The sequence below is a fragment of the Phyllobates terribilis genome, unplaced genomic scaffold (genome assembly GCF_046119375.1).
Source record: "Phyllobates terribilis strain yellow unplaced genomic scaffold, ASM4611937v1 Scaffold_364__1_contigs__length_1914224, whole genome shotgun sequence".
Taxonomy (NCBI): Eukaryota; Metazoa; Chordata; class Amphibia; order Anura; family Dendrobatidae; genus Phyllobates; species Phyllobates terribilis.
Genome location: NW_027363124.1, coordinates 1711917 through 1732111, shown reverse-complemented (window position 1 = coordinate 1732111; position 20195 = coordinate 1711917). Strand labels below are relative to the sequence as shown.

The following is a 20195-nucleotide window of genomic DNA, read 5'->3' as shown; positions in this document are numbered from 1 at the left end:
GGAATACTTTTTTGGGGGTTCTTTTTATGCCGTTCCGCGTGTGGAAAAATTTATAAGGCCGCTTTATTATTCGGATCAGTACGATTACAGCCGCACTACATTTATATTGTTTTTTTTAGGTTTTGGCGCTGTTACACAATAAAAACTATTTTTTTTTTGCATTGCTTTATTCTGAGAGCTGTAACTTTTTTATTTTTCAACCATTGGAGCTGTATGGCGGCTTCTTTTTTCGGGACAAGATGACGTTTTCAGCGGTACCATTTTTATTTACATTCATCTTTTTTATTGCGTTTTATTCTACTTTTTGTTTGACAATGATAAAACACCGTTTTTTGCTAGTTTTTTTTCTTTTACTGTGTTCACTAAAGGGGTTAACTAGTGGGACAGCTTTATAGGTCAGGTCGTTCCTGACGCGGCAATACCAAATATGTGCGTTTTTATTGTTTATTTCTTTTTTCATATATTATTTTTAATATATCTTGTAAAAATATATATTTTTTTATATATTTTTACAACAGGCTGATCGCAGTTATAAGGTATAGCAGAGCAGGATCACTGCTATAACTAATAAACGGTCAGCTCTGCAGACACAAGTTACTTTGATCATGCACTGCGCATGATCAAACTAACTTGCTGGGGCTGGTGACCCGGATGTTGTCATGACGACATCGGGTCACCATGGCAACGATCGAGACCCCGCTGCTATTCCTCTGCTCACTCGCTAAATGCTGCAATCACAGTGATTACAGCATTTAGGGGGTTAAAGTGCTGCTGGGAGCGGTGCGGACACTGCGTGCCGGGTGTCAGCTGTCAGAATCAGCTGACACGGGTGGCTATTGCGCCCGTACAGCCTGTGCCTGTGTGCGGGTGTGATCGCCATGTAGTAATAATACGTTCCTGGTCCATAAGGTCCAGGGCACAGGGACGTATTATTACTTACAACATCAGAACGGGGTTAACAGTTTTGTGTAGGGGAGAATGTTGTGGTCTAGTGGAAGAATGGTGATCACACGATTGTGATACGGCCGGACTTCACCACCGATAAAGCAGCCACAGCCGGTGACTGAGAAGAATCTGTGACTTCTCTGCATTTAGTGGTCACTACTCACCTGGGTAGTCATATGTAGGAATCTCCTCTTTACACCGCTCATCCCCCCTCACATATGTCTCTGTAGTATCAATATGGGTCAGATCTTCACCCTGAAACAAATATTGTAAAAGTCACATCTATGATCAGCTCTAATCCTGCCATCTCCACCGTTCTCATTACACAAGTATAAACCATATAATACTGGTGGATAAAACAAGATTGAGCACCAGGGCTGTGGAGTTGGTAAGCCAAACCTCTAACTCCTCAATTTTCATGATACCGACTCCACAACTCCCTCATACATGGCTCATGTTTAAGTGATAAATTTACTGTAGCACAGATTCATCTCAGCTAAAAGTCTAGACCCTTAGATCAGGAATAGGACAGCCATTTATAGGACATTTCATAACTTTCCCAAATTCTTATGAAAAAATATTCCCCACAAACTGCATTGAACTACTGTACCCAATTTATTATATATTTTAAGAGTCAGAGTCGGTCCATTTTATACCACTCCGACTCTGCCAAAATGGGCTCCGATTCAGACACCACAGCCCTGCTGAGCACAAGACCTTCACAGCCACTACATATCATAGAGAAGATCTCATGATATCTTCTCTCCATCTACCTGATGTTCTTGAGGAACATTGGGGTCTTCTTGTTTACAGTCCTGTGGAAGAAGAGGAGGGGGACATCTCTCTGGTGGTGTCTTCTTACTGAATAGATCTGGAGGAAACACATACAGGGACTGAATTCATTCTTTACATACAGATAATTATAGGTCATGTGTATTTAATCCTGTCTATTACCTGGAGATGTGAGGGGCTGAGGAACCTCCATCATGACGTCCTTGTACAGATCTTTGTGTCCTTCTAAATACTCCCACTCCTCCATGGAGAAATAGACGGCAACATCCTGACACCTTATAGGAACCTGACACATACAATGATAATGTCATCACTGCAATCCCTTCATAGCGTTACTGTATAATATCTTAGCATTCCCAGCAGTGTCACCTCTCCAGTCAGCAGCTCAATCATCTTGTAGGCGAGTTCTAGGATCTTCTGGTCATTAATGTCCTCATGTATCAGGGGGTGAGATGGAGGCCACGTGATTGGGCTCAGGGGTCTTCTCCATCCCTCAGACACAGGGTCCTGACAGCGCTCACTAGAGGTCTTCTTCACTACTGTGTAATCCTGGTTATGGAGAGAGACATTAATAAATCTCCCTCCAGACATTTCCAGAGTCCTCACCTCTCCAGTTCTGTCCATCTGTTATTCCCATAGATAAGAATGATGTAATGTGACGTCATCAGAATCTCTCACCTCTCCAGTAAGATGAAAGAGGATCTCTAGGGCGAGGTGTAATATTTTCTCTGCCATCTTGTCCTTGTCCATACCCAGTTTTGATGGGTAAATCAGGAAAACTCTCTTATATAGAAGATTGTCACTGAGCAGATCGACTATTGTAGAGACCTAAATGAGAAGATAAGTAGATGTAACATCATAAAAATCCTGTGTAATAATACAATTACTAGAGATAATTAGAGAAAAATATGAGATTTATTATTTTACACTATTTCGTTTTTTTCTTTATATCTGCTAATAAAACAAATATATTTTAGGCCACAGACAACAAGCAGTTTCTTCCTCGGAGTCTGCAGCTGAATAAGTTTCTCATAGACTCATCTTCCATAATGCTAGTTGTCGTCTCATTTATCGACACTGGAATCGGCATTATCTATACTGCAGGAGATATTCATTACACGTGACATGAGAAATAACTACTTCATGATGAGGACGACATTTTCATCTTCTTCTACGGCTCTAGAAACATATTTGGCCAGAGTCCATCACTGACTACATCACCACCCGTCTATATGAATGTTTCCAGTCTTCCCCGGACTGTAATCTTCTATCTTGTTAGATTTTATGTCTGATTCACACACAGAAGTTTGATGCATTTATAAAACTTTTTTTGTTGATGCAAATATTGTCGGCAGAAATTGTTTGATACCAAAGTCTTCATGTACAGTGTTTTATGGGGTTTATTTCTGGCCTTAGGCTTTACTATATTACAAGAAAAACAAAAGAAAATTGGCACCAACAATTCTAATAAAAAGAAAAACACATGCAAACAGCATAAGACAAATTTTGTTATTTTCTAACACATTAAACATTTGTTTTAATATAATTAATTCCTTTGAGCACCGGAACATAGATGTACACCGCAGGGATGGCACAGGTGCGGCTGCAACAAGAACCCTGGCAGTTTAACCACTTGCTGGTGTCAAAAGCAAACATGGCATCTAATAAGGTTTGACAGAGTTCGGGTGAATGCCCCTCCTCCCCCAATACTCGATAGTATGGGGCTAGCTAGTTACTACAATACTTAAAAACCTAATAATGGTGTCTGGACCTGCAATGTACGAAAGTCTATTAGGCCGGGCCAGAGGCAGATTCCAATGAGTTACACTGTAAAGCCCCCATACACATTAGAATAAAGTTGCATGGAAGTAATGAATTGGGGGTTGGCTGACTATATAATGTATTTGGGGGCCTCCCGACAGATGATGTCAGGGCAGAGAAGGATCTGGCATCCTGAATTTTAGAGGCTAATTGTTTGTTCTTCCTGTAGATAATCCTCCGCTAGAGGAGTCTGGTGGTGACTCTCTCATACAGACCACAAGAAAGATGGAATATTTGTGTGTCTGGGGGAGTCGGGAAAAATAGCCATCTGCCAAATGACCGTTCAGCCAACACTTATCTCGTGTATGGGGCTGTTAAGTACACTACTCAAAAATATAAAGGGAGCACTTAAACATCACAATGTAACTCAAAGTCAATCACAGTTCTGTGAAATCAACCGGTCCAGTTATGAAACAACACTGATTGTGAATCAATTTCTCCTGCTGTTGTGTAAATGGAACAGACAACTGGTAGAAATGATAGTCAATTAGCAAGACACCCCCTATAAAGGAATGGTTCTGCAGATGGTGACCACAGACCATTTCTCTGTTCTCATCCTTTTTGGCTATTTTGGTCACTTTTGCATTTTCTCATTGCTCTCACCCCTAGAGGTACAGTAGCATGAGGCATTGTCTACAACCCAAGGAAGTAGCTCATGTAGTGCAGCTCATCCAGGATGGCACATCAATGAGAGCTATGGCAAGAAGGGTAACTGTGTGTCAGCATAGTGTCCAAAGCATGGAGCATATACTGTACCAGGAGACAGGCCAGTACACCAGGAGATGTGGAGGGGGCCGTAGGAGGGCAACAATCCAGCATCAGGACTGCTACCTCTTCCTTTGTGCAAGGAGGAACATGAGGAGAAGTGCAAGATCCCTGCAAAATGACCTCCAACAGGCCACTAACATTTATTTGTCAGCTCAAACTGTCAGAAACAGATTCCATGAGGGTGGTATGAAGGCTGGAAGTCCACAAGTGGGTGTTGCGCTTACAGTCCAACAAAGTGCAGGGTCATTGGCATTTGCCAGAGAACACCAAGATTGGCAGATTCCACATTGGCGCCCTGTGTTCTTCACGGATGAGAGCAGGTTCATACTGCGCACATGTGACAGACATGACAGAGTCTGGAGATGCAGTGGAGAATGTTCTCCAGCACGACCGGTTTGGCAGTGGGTCAGTAATGGTGTGGGGTGGCATTTCTTTGGAGGGAAGCACAGCCCTCCATGTGCTAGCCAGAGGTACCCTGACTGCCATTAGGTCCTGGGATGAGATCCCCAGATCCATTGTGAAACCGTATGCAGGTGCAATGGGCCCTGGTTTCCTTCTGATGCATGACAATGCTAGGCCTCATGTGGCTGAAGTGTGTCAGCAGTTCCTGTATGATGAAGGCATTGATGCTTTGGAATGGCCTGTCCATTCCCCAGACCTGAATCCAATTGAGCACATCTGGGACATCATGTCTTGTTCCATCCACCAATGACACATTGCATCACAGACTTTAATTTGGCGGAGTCATATTAAATTGGAGTACCCAAAGTCAGGCCGCTGCTGTAAGGGCAAACAGGGTAATGGGATGTATCAGAAGAGGTATAGCTGCAAAGGATGAGAACATTGTTCTTCCACTGTACAAAGCACTGGTCAGACCACACTTGGAATACTGTGCTCAGTTATGGGCCCCAATATATAGAAAGGATATAAATGAGCTTGAAAGGGTACAAAGGAGGGCAACAAAATTAATAAAGGGAATGGAGGGACTGCAATACCCAGAGAGGTTGGCAAAACTAGGACTATTCAGCCTGGAAAAGAGAAGGTTGAGGGAGGACATAATAAATGTGTGCAGTACAAATATGTTAGGGGACAGTATAGAGATCTTGCCCGGGATTTGTTCAAAAGGAGGGATATTACGGTAACAAGAGGGCATTCACTAAGACTGGAAGAGAAAAGGTTTCAGCACCAGCATAGGAAGGGGTTCTTTACGGTAAGAGCAGTGAGAATATGGAATTCACTGAGTGAGGAGACGGTAATGTCGGATTCACTACACCAGATCAAGCAGGGACTGGATGCATTTCTAGATACCAGGCAGATTTCAGCATATACTTAAAAATAAGAATAAAATAGTAGGATGATACAGGGATTTATTCTGACTGCTGGTTTCAGAGTCGGGAGGGAATTTTTCCTCAGGTGAAGATTGGCTAAATCATTTGGGGTTTTTGCCCTCCTCTGGATCAACTTTAGCAATTACAGAACTAACAGGTCGAACTTGATGGACGCAAGTCTTTATTCGGCTTTACAAACTATGTTACTATGTTACTATGTATATTTCCCGATTCTGAAGACCATATGCTGCCACTGTACTTGGCAGGCCCAGTCCAGATGGTATGCAGATAAATGAAGGAGACCAAAATCCAAAAATAAACTTTACTTTACAAGAACTTGATGACAAGTACAGTATATATATCAGATAGCAGGCACAACACTTTGTTAACGTTTCTCCTCCATTATGCAGAGTCAAGAACTTTATGGTTACATGTGGCAGTACATAACTTTTGTTAAAAGCTACAACAGTCCAGCAAGCCATTATGGGAAGGTCCATCATCCCTGTGGGGACCATACAGGTTGAGATGTATCGTTAAAGCCCCTCAGGGCAACTCAGAGCTCCCAGTTGATTTGTGAGGACCTCACTGGCTGAGGTGCATCGGTACGACTCCCCACTAGTACTTTCAAAGTCCATTCGATGAGGGCCACACACTCATTGCTGTGGCACTGCATCTTCAGGTCTTCTTAGGAGAACGGATGTCCCAGTTATACGACCTGTAGCTTTCTCTCTAGTATAGACAACTGTTTGTTTAAATCCTGTTCATTTAAGATAAGGAATCCTTCCTTAACTTAATTCCCTTTAAACCTTTACATGCCACTGTGAGTAAACACCCATGGTCAAAATTACAAAACGGAAAATGGGCCGATGCAAAAGTTTGGGCACCCTGCATGGTTAGTACCTAGTAACACCACCTTTTGCAAATATCACAGCTTGTAAACGCTTTTTGTAGCCAGACAAGAGTTTTTAAATTCTTATTTGAGGAATTTTCATTCATTCTTCCTTGGAAAATTCTTCCAGTTCTGTGAGATTCCTGGGTCGTCCTGCATGTACTGCTATTTTGACATCTAGCCACAGATTATCAATGAGGTTCAGATCAGAGGACTGTGAGGGCCATTGTAAAACCTTCATCTTGTGCCTTTGAGGTTGTCTATTGTGGATTTTGAACTGTGTTTAGAATCCATTATCCATTTGAAGAAGCCATTCTCTTTTCAACTTCAGCTTTTTTACAGATGGTGTTTTATTTGCATCAACAATTTGTTGAAATTTCATTGAATCCATTCTTCCCTCTACCCATGAAATGATCCCATGCCACAACCCTAAAGCATGATTGATCCACCCCCATGCTTGTGAAGGTTGGCAAGATGTTCTTTTCTTGAAATTCTGTGCCCTTTTTACTCCACACATACCTTTGATCATTTTGGTCAAAGAGTTTTATTTTAACCTCATCAGTCCACAGAACATGTATCCAGAATGCATCAGGCTTGTTTAGATGTTCTTTTGCATACTTCTGACACAGAATTTTATGGTGAGGACGCAGGAGAGGTTTTCTTCTAATGACTCCTTCATGAAGGCCATATTTGTGCGGGTGTCTCTGAACAGTAGAACAATGTACCACAGCTAAAGAGTCTTCTAAATCTTTCTGAAAGTCTTTTGCAGTCAAGGGGGGTTTCTGATTTTCCTCTCCAGCAATCCTACGAGCAGCTCTCACTGAAATTCGGCTTGGTCTTCCTTGCTGTTAACTGCCATTACCTAATTACATTTCGAACTGAGGAAAGAGTGTAAAGATAAGTGTCCTAAAATATGTATGCATATCATATATACAGTACAGACCAAAAGTTTGGACACACCTTCTCATTTAAAGATTTTTCTGTATTTTCATGACTATGAAAATTGTACATTCACACTGAAGGCATCAAAACTATGAATTAACACATGTGGCATTATATACTTAACAAAAAGTGTGAAACAACTGAAAATATGTCTTATATTCTAGGTTCTTCAAAGTAGCCACCTTTTGCTTTGATGACTGCTTTGCACACTCTTGGCATTCTCTTGATGAGCTTCAAGAAGTAGTCACCGGAAATGGTCTTCCAACAATCTTGAAGGAGTTCCCAGAGATGCTTAGCACTTGTTGGCCCTTTTGCCTTCACTCTGCGGTCCAGCTCACCCCAAACCATCTCGATTGGGTTCAGGTCCGGTGACTGTGGAGGCCAGGTCATCTGGCGTAGCACCCCATCACTCTTCTTCTTGGTCAAATAGCCCTTACAGAGCCTGGAGGTGTGTTTGTGGTCATTGTCCTGTTGAAAAATAAATGATGGTCCAACTAAACGCAAACCGGATGGAATAGCATGCAGCTGCAAGATGCTGTGGTAGCCATGCTGGTTCAGTATGCCTTCAATTTTGAATAAATCCCCAACAGTGTCAACAGCAAAGCACCCCCACACCATCACACCTCCTCCTCCATGCTTCATGGTGGGAACCAGGCATGTAGAGTCCATCCGTTCACCTTTTCTGCGTTGCACAAAGACACTGTGGTTGGAATCAAAGATCTCAAATTTGGACTCATCAGACCAAAGCACAGATTTCCACTAGTCTAATGTCCATTCCTTGTGTTCTTTAGCCCAAACAAGTCTCTTCTGCTTGTTGCCTGTCCTTGGCAGTGGTTTCCTAGCAGCTATTTTACCATGAAGGCCTGCTGCACAAAGTCTCCTCTCAACAGTTGTTGTAGAGATGTGTCTGCTGCTAGGACTTTGTGTGGCATTGACCTGGTCTCTAATCTGAGCTTCTGTTAACCTGCGATTTCTGAGGCTGGTGACTCGGATAAACTTATCCTCAGAAGCAGAGGTGACTCTTGGTCTTCCTTTCCTGGGGCGGTCCTCATGTGAGCCAGTTTCTTTGTAGCGCTTGATGGTTTTTACAACTGCACTTGGGGACACTTTCAAAGTTGGCCTAATTTTTCGCACTGACTGACCTTCATTTCTTAAAGTAATGATGGCCACTCGTTTTTCTTTACTTAGCTGCTTTTTTCTTGCCATAATACAAATTCTAACAGTCTATTCAGTAGGACTATCAGCTGTGCATCCACCAGACTTCTGCACAACACAACTGATGGTCCCAACTCCATTTATAAGGCAAGAAATCCCACTTATTAAACCTGACAGGGTACACCTGTGAAGTGAAAACCATTTCCGGTGACTACCTCTTGAAGCTCATCAAGAGAATGCCAAGAATGTGCAAAGCAGTCATCAAAGCAAAAGGTGGCTACTTTGAAGAACCTTGAATATAAGACATATTTTCACTTGTTTCACACTTTTTTGTTAAGTATATAATTCCACATGTGGTAATTCATAGTTTTGATGCCTTCAGTGTGAATGTACAATTTTCATAGTTATGAAAATACAGAAAAATCTTTAAATGAGAAGGTGTGTCCAAACTTTTGGTCTGTACAGTAACGGATAAGAAATAATTCTGATATAGAAGCTCAGATATCTCGATGAATTACAACAATATGTGAACCCCATTTACAGGAAACTAAGTAGCAATAGTAGAGCATAAAATCCAAAATTATAATCCAGAATGGGGCTGTATTCACACAAAACAGGTATAGGACATTTTCTCATTGAGTTCCTTAGGGACCAATGAATCACGTCTAACAGTCCACTCACTTTTCTTTTTTAGGATACATCTATTGTGATCACCTTCTCTCACATTGGGTTTAACTGCATCAATGATACAAAAGGAAATGTATCAGGTTTCACATTGATGTAAACTGTTCATGTGTCTCGCTAATGGGGTGTCCTGACCATGGCATATATCGCCCAAATGCCCCCTTACTCACCCTCCTGCTAAATAACTCTTGGCCGTGCCTACATTATCTAGGGGGCAGGTGCATGTAGCCATATATAGTTGAAACCAGAGGTTTACATACACTATATAAAAATACACATTTGCATGTTTTTCTCAATATCTGACCTGAAATCAGAATAAACCTTTCCCGTTTTAGGTCAATTAGGATTACCATAATTTTTAATATTTGCCAAATGCCAGAATAATGAGAGAGAGAGAGAATGTATTAAGGCATTTTTATTACTTACTGCAAAGTCAAATGTTTCCATACATTTCATCAGTATTTGGTACCATTGCCCTTAAACTGAAAACTTGGGTCAGACGTTTGGGATATCCTTCCACAAGCTTCTCACAATAGTTGGTCGGAATTTGGGCCCATTCCTCCTGACAAAACTGATGTAACTGATCCAGGATTGTAGGTCACCTTGCTCGCACCTGCTTTTTCAGCTTTGCCCATACATTTTCAATAGAATTGAGATCAGGGCTTTGTGATGGCCACTCCAAAACATTGACTTTGTTATCCTTAAGCCACTTTGTTACCATTTTGGCAGTAAGCTTTGGGTCATTTTATATTTAGAAGACCCATTTCCGCCCAAGCTTTAACTTCCTGGCTGATGTCTTGAGATGTTGCTTCAGTATTGCCACATAATCTTCTTTTCTCATGGTGCCATCTATTTTGTGAAGTGCACCAGTCCCTCCTGCAGCAAAAACAACCCCACAACATGATGCTGCCACCCCTGTGTTTCACAGTTGGGATGGGTTCTTAGGCGTCCAAGCTTCTCCCTTTTTCCTCCAAACATAACGATGGTCATTATGCCCAAAAAGTTCAATTTTAGTTTCATCAGACCACAGGAGATGTCTACAAAAATTAAGGCCTTTGCTCCTGTGTGCATTCGCAAACATTAATCTGACATTTAATGTTTCGTTTGGAGTAATGGCTTCTTCCTGGAAGAGTGGCCTTTCATCCCATGTTGATACCATACTCGTTTCACTGTGGTTATTGACACAATCTTACCAGCTTCCGCCATCATCTTCACAAGGTATTTTGCTTTTGTCATTGGATTGATATGCACATGTCGGACCAAAGCACGTTCATCTCTGGGACACAGAACCCGTCTCCTTCCTGAGTGGTATGATGGCTGGACATTCCCATCTTGTTTGTACTTGTTATAATTGTTTGTACAGATGAACGAGGCACCTTCAGGTATCTTGAAATTGTACCCAAGGATGAGTCAGACTTGTGCAAGTCCATAATTCTCTTCCTGACATCTTGGCTCATTTCTTTAGACTTTCCCATGATGCTACACAAAAAAGCAGTGTGTTTCAGGTGTGCATTAAAATACATCCACAGGTGTGTCTTTTATTAACTCAGATGTTGCCAAAAAACCAGAAGCTTCCAAACACATGACATCATCATATGGGCAGTCCAGAATTTAAAGGCAAAGTAATCTTAGTGTATGTAAACTTTTGATTTTGCAGTAAGTAATAAAAATGCCATAAAACATTCCCTCTCCATCATTATTCTGGCATTTGGCAAATATTAAAAATTATGGTAATCCTAATTGATCTAATACAGGAAAGTTTAATTCTGATTTCATGTCAGATATTGAGAAAAACCTGCATATGTGTCTTTTTATATAGTGGATGTAAATTTCTGGTTTCAACTGTATACGTCCTGAGGTTTTACAATTGGAATAATCCCTCTGGAAAAAGGTTTTACCCATGGATGAAGTCGAGAAAGATTTACATGGTGTTACGGGTCCGGGTGGTGGAACCTCTGTGCTGTGGTGCAAGGAGGGACCAGAGGGGCGTAACTAAGTATCAACTCGGACCGACCAAGGTCATACGGCGGCTCAATCGACTCCGTGACCAGGGAAGGACCGAGCAGAGGGACCAGGTGCTACTCTGGGACCGACCTTGTATGAGAGCAGGTGACTCCCATGGGTTAGAGGGCAGGAACTGACCGGTACAGCAGATGAGCACGGCAGGCAGGCTGACGGGTGATCCGGGTAGACGGACTGGCAGACACGGCAGGTAACAAGCAGGAGCCTCCAGGTAAGCCGGCTGGTAGGCACGGCAGGTAAAAAGCAGGTGCTTCCAGGTAAGCAAGCGGATTGGCAGGCACAGAAGGTGACCAGCAGACGCTTCCTAGGTAAGCAAGCGAGCAGAGCGAATAGACAGACTGGCGGACTGGAGAGTAGTCAACCTGGCGGACTGGACTGGTAGTCAGGCTGGCGGGCAGGACTGGTAGTCAGGTTGGCGGGTAGGACTGGTAGTCAGGCTGGCGGGCAGGACTGGTAGTCAGGCTGGGGGGCAGGTCTGGTAGTCAGGCTGGCGGGCAGGACTGGCAGCGGGACCTGAGGGCTGAAGCAGAGGTGAGTACACAGTGCTACAACTTTGCACGGGCACCTCCATTTTGGAGGAGGTGCCTTTTAAATGAGAGGTCCTCCGGCCATTGGCCGGGGACTCCTTTGGACGGCGCGCGCGGCTGTCAGGGGGCAGAGACGCCGATACTACAGTACCCCCCTCTTTACGCCCCCCCCCTTTTTAGGCCTGAAAAAAATTTTTTAAGGAGAAGCGGGGCGTGGATGTTCTCCCTGGGTTCCCAAGTTCTCATCTCTGGGCCAAACCCCTTTCAATCCACCAGAAAAAAAGGTTTTTCCTCTTAACCTCTTGGTGGCCAGAATGTTCTCTACCTCATAGACGTCCTCAGCGGAGACCAGAGCTGGGGAGGTACCTGGATTGTCCGAAAAAGAATTAAGCACAACTGGTTTGAGGAGAGATACGTGGAAGGAGTTGGGAATCCGTAAGGTGGCCGGGAGTTTTAACTTGTAGGCCACTGGATTGATTTGCTTGAGGACTTCAAATGGACAGATGAACCGTGGACCCAACTTATAGGAGGGTATTTTGAGACGAACATGTTTGGAGGAGAGCCAAACCTTGTCTCCCGGCCGGAATTGAGGTGGGTCCAGAGGTCTCTTATCAGCATGTCTCTTCATCCGCTCGGAGGATTGAAGAAGTGCGGACCTAGTGTCATCCCAAATGGTGGAAAATTCGCTGACCAGAGACTCCACGGCAGGGTTGTCCACAGAATCTGAAACGGGAGACGGAATCCGGGGATGTTGACCGTAGACCACAAAGAACGGGGACTTAGAAGAAGATTCGCTCTCATGGTTGTTATAGGAGAACTCGGCCCATGGCAGGAGCTCCACCCAATCGGTATGGTGAGCATTGACGAAGTGCCGGAGGTAGCTGGTAAGGATCTGGTTGATACGTTCCACTTGGCCATTGGACTGCGGATGGTAAGCAGAGAAGAAATCAAGGGTGACATCCAGCAGCTTACACGTAGCTTTCCAGAAGTGCGAAGTAAACTGGACCCAACGATCGGACACAATGTGGAGGGGTAGGCCGTGGAGACGAAAGATGTGATGGATGAAGTCCTTAGCCAGCACAGATGCGGACGGGAGACCAGGCAGAGGGAAGAAGTGAGCCATTATAGAAAAGTGGTCAGCGACCACCCAAATGGCCGTACAACCGGCAGAAACAGGGAGATCAGTAATAAAGTCCATAGCGATGTGTTGCCACGGGGCATCAGGTACGGGAAGGGGCAGGAGGCGGCTGGCTGGAAGATGTCTGGGAACCTTGCTGTGGGCACAGGACGAACAGGCTGCGACGAAGTCTACCACATCCTTGCGCAGGGTAGGCCACCAGTAATACCGGGTAATGAGCAGAAAGGTCTTCTGGCCAGCATGGCCGGCTAATTTAGATGAATGACCCCAGTGAAGAACCTTCTTACGATTCGGAACTGCTACAAACGTCTTACCGGGTGGGAGACGAGACAGGTCCAAGGGGGCCACATTCATCACTTTAGAGGGATCAATAATGTGCATAGGCTCCTCCTCTTGATCGGAGGACAGGAAGGATCGGGACAAGGCATCGGCTTTAACGTTCTTGTCAGCAGGGCGGTAATGTAGGGAAAAGTTGAAGCAGGCGAAAAACAAAGACCACCGGGCCTGACGCAGATTGAGTCTTTGGGCATTCTGTAGATATGCCAGGTTTTTGTGATCAGTATAGATGACCACCGGATGCAGAGCCCCCTCAAGCAGGTAACGCCACTCCTCCAGCGCCAATTTGATGGCTAGCAGTTCACGGTCTCCGATGGAGTAGTCGCGCTCGGACGAGGAGAAGAGCTTGGAGAAGAAGCCGCAGGTTACCATTCTCCCAGACAGGGACTTCTGGGTGAGCACCGCTCTGGCTCCGGAAGAGGAAGCATCAACCTCCAGAAAGAACTGTTTGTTGCAATCCGGACGGTGCAGCACCGGGGCTGAAGAGAAGGCTAGTTTTAAGAAGATGAAGGCCTCCTCCTCTTCGGACGACCACTCCTTAGGATTCGCTCCCTTACGGGTGCGCAGAGATGGGAGCAGTCCGGGAAGAGAAATGTGGGATGAAGACACGGTAATAGTTGGCGAAGCCCAGGAATCGCTGAATCGCCTTCAACCCCTCCGGATGGGGCCACTTTAAGACGGCAGAGACCTTCTCGGGGTCCATCCGTAGACCTGTCTTAGAAATCATATACCCCAGGAACGGAAGAGAGGTCTGCTCGAAGAGGCATTTCTCAAATTTTGCATATAGATAATTCTGCCTGAGCCTGAGCAGGACCTGACGAACATCTGTCCGGTGTGTGGGAAGATCTGGAGAGAAGACCAAGATGTCGTCCAGGTATACCACCACACAAGAATATATGAGGTCACGGAAGATGTCGTTAACTAATTCTTGGAAGCATTACAGAGACCGAAGGGCTTCACACGGTATTCATAGTGACCGTCCCGGGTATTGAATGCCGTCTTCCACTCGTCTCCTTGGCGGATCCGGACCAAATTATACGCCCCACGAAGATCGAGCTTGGTGAAGATCTTCGCGCCTTTAAGACGGTCGAACAGCTCAGAGATGAGCGGCAGGGGGTATTGGTTTTTGATAGTAATCTGGTTGAGTCCTCTGTAATCGATACAGGGGCGTAGTGAGCCGTCTTTCTTTTTTAAGAAGAAGAGTCCGGCTCCAGCCGGAGAGGTAGATTTCTGGATGAATCCCCTAGCCAGATTTTCTTCGATGTACTCCGACATGGCCCAGGTTTCGGCCAACGACAACGGGTAAATACGCCCATGGGGTGGAGTGGCACTGGGTACCAGGTCGATAGGGCATTCATATGGCCTATAGGGTGGCAGAGTCTCTGCTTCCTTCTTGTCGAAGACATCTGCGTAGGACCAATAAGGTGCCGGTAGACCAGGTAAATTAGCCGGAGTAGACGGAGGTCGAGCCTGGCGAACAGGGACCAGGCAGGTCCCATGGCAATCCTGTCCCCAACGGAGCACTTCACCAGATTGCCAATTCAGGACAGGTTGATGTCTCTGTAGCCAGGGTAGGCCTAGCAAAAGGGAGTGAGAGAGTCCAGAAAGCACATGGAAAGAGATCTTCTCTGAGTGCAGCATACCCACCTGAACGGTTACGGGTTCAGTGACGAGCAAGATGGTCACCGGAAGGAGTCTTCCATCCACGGAAGCGACTGCCAAAGGTTCAGCCAGAGGTTTGGTAGGAATCTGATACTTCTCTACCAGGGACTGGGAAATGAGATTCCCAGCGGCTCCGTAATCCAGATGGGCGGTTTCAAAGAAGCGGATTTCTCCACAGGAGACAGAGACGGATAAAGTCAAGAACGGAGAGGATTTACTCTTGCCTAGGACGACCTCTCCGAGCGGTCCTAGACACTGGAGTTTCCCGGTCTCACCGGGCAGGAACAAATCAGGTGCTCCTTACTACCACAGTAGAAACAGCTCCCCTCGGCTCAGCGTGTTTCTTGGCGAGACTTGACCATCTTGGTCTGGTTGATATGCATAGGTTCGGGCGAGCGTGCCTGGGGAGTTGCTGGTTGGGAGGCAGGTCTCTGGAAAGTAGGAGCAACACGAGGAAATCTTCTGACCCGGGTAGTCTCTTTAGCATGTTCCAGGAAACAGATGTCAATCTGGGTAGCCAGTGACACCAGGTCATCTAGAGTGGTAGGGATGTCCCGACCGGCTAGCTCGTCTTTAATCCGGCCGGAAAGACCCTCCCAGAAGGTGGACACCAGGGCCTCGTTGTCCCAGGCAAGCTCAGAAGCGAGGGTACGGAACTGTAGGGCATACTTGGCTATGGTGAGACTTCCTTGGCGGAGACGGAGCAATGAGGAGGCAGTAGAAATTCTTCGTCCGGGCTCATCGAAGACCCTCCGGAAGGCAGTGAGAAAAGCCGGAAGATCAGACACCAGGGAATCCCCTCTCTCCCATAGAGGGTTTAGCCATGCCAATTCTTCCCCGGTGAGGTGGGATATGATGAACGCCTTAGCCCGGTCGGAGGGAAACTGATGTGCCAGAAGTTCAAAGTGCTGCGTGCACTGGTTCAGAAAGCACTGACATAAGACGGGGTCACCTCTAAAATGAGGAGGCGCAGAAAGCCGGGGTCCTGGGCTGGATGCCGTGGTATTGGTAGGCAGCGGCGCTGCCGGAGTGGGAGTCGCTCGACTCGAGGCGGACACAGGTGGGACAGACAGCGTGTCCAGGCGAGAGCTGACATTCCGCAGGTAGGTCAGGATGATTTCCTGTTGGGATCACTGACGAGAAACCTCCTGGTACAGGTCAGCAAGCGAAGGGGCCTGGGGGGCCACCGGGTTCCATGGCCTGTGCAAACTGTTATGGGTCCGGGTGGTGGAACCTCTGTGCTGCGGTGCAAGGAGGGACCAGAGGGGCGTAACTAAGTATCAACTCGGACCGACTAAGGTCGTACGGCGGCTCCATCGACTCCGTGACCAGGGTAGGACCGAGCAGAGGGACTAGGTGCTACTCTGGGCCAGACCTTGTATGAGAGCAGGTGATTCCCACGGGTCAGAAGGCAGGGACTGACCGGTACAGCAGATGAGTACGGCAGGCAGGCTGACGGGTGATCCGGGTAGGCGGACTGGCATACACAGCAGGTAACAAGCAGGAGCCTCCAGGTAGGCTGGCTGGTAGGCACGGCAGGTAACAGGCAGGTGCTTCCAGGTAAGCAAGCGGATTGACAGGCACAGCAGGTGACCGGCAGATGCTTCCTAGGTAAGCAGACGAGCAGAGCCCATAGACAGACTGGTGGACTGGACTGTAGACAGACTGTCGGGCTGGAGAGTAGTCAGGCTGGCGGACTGGACTGGTAGTCAGGCTGGCAGGCAGGACTGGTAGTCAGGCTGGCGGGCAGGACTGGTAGTCAGGCTGGCGGGCAGGACTGGTAGTCAGGCTGGCAGTGGGACCTGAGGGCTGAAGCAGAGGTGAGTACACAGTGCTATAACTTTGCATGGGCACCTCCATTTTGGAGGAGGTGCCTTTTAAATGAGAGGTCCTCTGGCCATTGGCCGGGGACTCCTTAGGACGGCGCGCGCGGCCCCTTTAAGAGCGCCGGCAGCAGGAGCGCCGGAGGACGCCAAGCGGGGAGCGCGGTGGTAAGGGGGACGGCGTCTCTGCCTGTCAGGGGGCAGAGACGCCGATACTATACATGGTCTCATCCAATTACATGCACAACGTTCTCCACATCTAAAGAAACCGCAGATTCTTCTATCTAGCCAAGTCCCCTTTGGTGCAGGTTTTTATAGAATCTATACACTAAATAGTCCCTAAATGACCAACCCTTTCTGAAAGTTATTGTGGGAGTAAATCCCACAGAACCCTCAGGTCACAAGTATATCACAGTGCTTTCTGAAGATTATAAAAATATGGTCACTCTGATAGTCGTAAGTTCCTATTACTTGTGTTTTCCCATATTTTTCTTGGTCTCTTGGTTAGGTATGGAGTGTCTGCCTATCCTGTCTATCTGCAAACGATTGTGCGAAATCCAAAATGTACTGTGGATACCCTTTTTCCTTGAATCTGATGTTCATGTCTATTGCCTGTATATTAATATCTGTGATATTAGAACAGTTACTTCTCAACCATAAAAATTGGCCCTTAGGTTTTCCCTTTTTTAGGGGGATGGGGTGTTGGCTATCCCACTTCAATATTTTATTAGTGCTTGTAAGTTTATGGTAGATGAGTGTTCCTAGGGTCCCATCCCGTTCCATTCTTTCTTTATTAGTACATCTAGGAAAGGCAACTGGTTATAACTAAACTCCGATGTAAATCTCAGGCCCACTCTATGGATATTGAGTTCCCTGACAAATTCAAGAAATTGTTCCCTCGCCCCTGACCAGATGATAAAAATGTCAATATATCTATACCAAACCCCAATATATGGATGCCACCACTTATGATCATCTATGAATATTGTGGTTTCCTCCCACCAGCCCAGGAACAGGTTAGCATACGAGGGGGCACAGGGGCTCCCCATCACAGTACCCCATAGCTGGTGGAAGTACTTCCTGTCAAAAAGAAAGACGTTATGAGCAAGAGTGAATTTTAGAAGATCCTCCATGAAGTCATTATGTCTACTACATATAATGGAGGTACTGTGGGAACATTACACTGTGTGGGGGCATCATACATACTGGATAAGAGGCATAATGGGGGCATTACACTGTGTGGGGGCATCATACATCCTGCATAAGGGGCATAATGGGGGCATTACACTGTGGGGACAGTAAAGGGGTCCTGTACTATGAGAACAATACGTTTCCTCCCTTCCTTTCTCCATAGTTGGGTCGTATGTATCTATTACAGGAAACAGAACAAAAACCTTATGATTCTTATAAAGAGGCAACACAAGACCCCAAAAGAGTCTCCGTGCTGAGGGGGTTAATGCCCCCTGTGCCCAGTAATGGGAGATCTCCACATACCTCCACCTGCAGAGCCGCCACCACATATATGGCTGTTCTGTGCGCACAGGACCTGTGATGAGGTCACAGGAGGGGAGGAGTCAGGGGTCACATGATCAGGGGCCTCAGTGGATGCAGGACTCTGCTGTGCAGGTTGTCATGGTGCTGGATGAGCTGAAGTTTATGTGTGGGGTCAGGAGGGGTTTACAGTGTGGATGTAGCAGAGCCGCGTGTGTACGAGGTGTACGGAGCGGAGCCGTGTGTGTACGAGGTGTACGGAGCAGAGCTGTGTGTGTGTACGAGGTGAACGGAGCAGAGCCGCGTGTGTAGAAGGCATATCCTTGTATTCCGCAGCGCTTTACAGACATTATTATCACTGTCCCCATTGGGGCTCACAATCTAAATTCGCTATCAGTATGTCTTTGGAATGTGGGAGGAAACCGGAGTACCTGGAGGAAACCCATGCAAACTTGGGAAGAACATACAAACTCCTTGCAGACGTTGTCCTTGTTGGAATTTGAACCCAGGACCCCAGTAGCAAGGCTGCAGTGCTAACCACTGAGCCACCGTGCTGCCCGAATCGTTAGGGCCAATCTTTTCTGTCAGAAATATTTGACATTTAACCCTCCGTCAGGGGCAATATGTTTCATAACGAGTTTAGGGGCATTGCGCCTGCCAGGCACAGGCTAGAAAATTGGCTATATTTTCCTTTTTTTTAAATTTCAATGCTCTAAAACTGATCAGTTACCTTAACAGGAATGTAGTAAATGAGAATACACATAATCAGGTGGAAAAAAAAAAGTTTACTAACCAGAAAAGTAACACTAACCAGACAAACCACTGAAAATAGAGAAATGAAACTAAGTGAGCTGTGCTTGTCAGATCAGTTGCCCCTGACGGAGGGTTAAAGATAATTTTTTATAATAGTGCAGTCCTGACCAGAAGAGTAGAAAGTATTAGTGCCCCCATTTCAGGAGAGATTGTGCAGTAATCTGAATTCCTTAGGATTGAAAACATAATGGAATTTATGACGTGGAGTGAATCCATGAAACCACTTGAAACCACAGTGAATCCATGAAAGACTTTAGTCTGTGTCCATCACCTTAAGTGTCCATTAGCTAAAGTGTCTGAAATTTGAATTAATCCTGAATTGAACCTGAGGGTAACTGGACACTAAGTCCCAGTAAACAATGTTTGTCTTTGTTTTCACTCTCAACCCCTTAATCCTTCACTTCTTACAACCACCCCTAATCCCTACACCTAGTAAGGAACTCTTCATCTCTCCCTCCATTCTCCCCACCCATCTCACCTCCTCCTGAGAGCTATTCCTCAACATACAATCCTTTGTTTCCAAACACAGACAGCCACCTCATGCCCTCTCCTGCTCCCACCTACTAACATTTTCGCTGCTCCTCCTTACTGCCGGCGACATCTCTCCACATCCCGGCCCTCCTCACCACATCCCTACTGTCACTTCCACCTCCTACCCACGATCTATCCCAAACTCTCGTAACCCTTCTAACCTTATACCCATCCCCCCAGCCCCTGCTTCCCCAGTCCCCCTAACAGGAGCTCTATGGAACGCTCGCTCCGTCTGCAACAAACTTTCCTACATTCACGATCTCTTCATCACTAACAAGCTTTCCTTCCTCGGCATCACTGAAACCTGGCTCACCCCCTCTGACACGGCCTCTGCTGCTGCACTTTTGTATGGCGGATTCCACCTCTCCCATACTCCCCGCCCCACCGGCAAGCACAGTGGAGGAATAGGTTTCCTCCTCTCAGATAACTGCTCCTTCACCCATATCCCACTGCCGCCCTCAATTACTCTCCTCTCTTTTGAAGTGCACTGCGTGCACATCTAATCCCCCTCCAACCTCCAACTGGCTG

General features: G+C 46.2%; 1 protein-coding gene across 1 annotated transcript in view; it reads right to left on the bottom strand.

Annotated features, from left to right (window-relative positions):
• Positions 1–18413, bottom strand: part of LOC141222889 (uncharacterized) — a 71753-nt gene extending 53340 nt beyond the window's left edge. Inside the window, exons 1-6 of the mRNA XM_073666722.1 lie at positions 18327–18413; positions 2416–2565; positions 2107–2286; positions 1900–2023; positions 1719–1816; positions 1110–1200 (exon numbers count right to left, since the gene is read on the bottom strand). Of these exons, the coding sequence (XP_073522823.1) occupies positions 1110–1200; positions 1719–1816; positions 1900–2023; positions 2107–2286; positions 2416–2487 (565 nt within the window). The 5' untranslated portion in view covers positions 2488–2565; positions 18327–18413. The remainder of the gene's footprint in view (positions 1–1109; positions 1201–1718; positions 1817–1899; positions 2024–2106; positions 2287–2415; positions 2566–18326) is intronic.
• Between the last annotated feature and the right edge of the window lie 1782 nt (positions 18414–20195).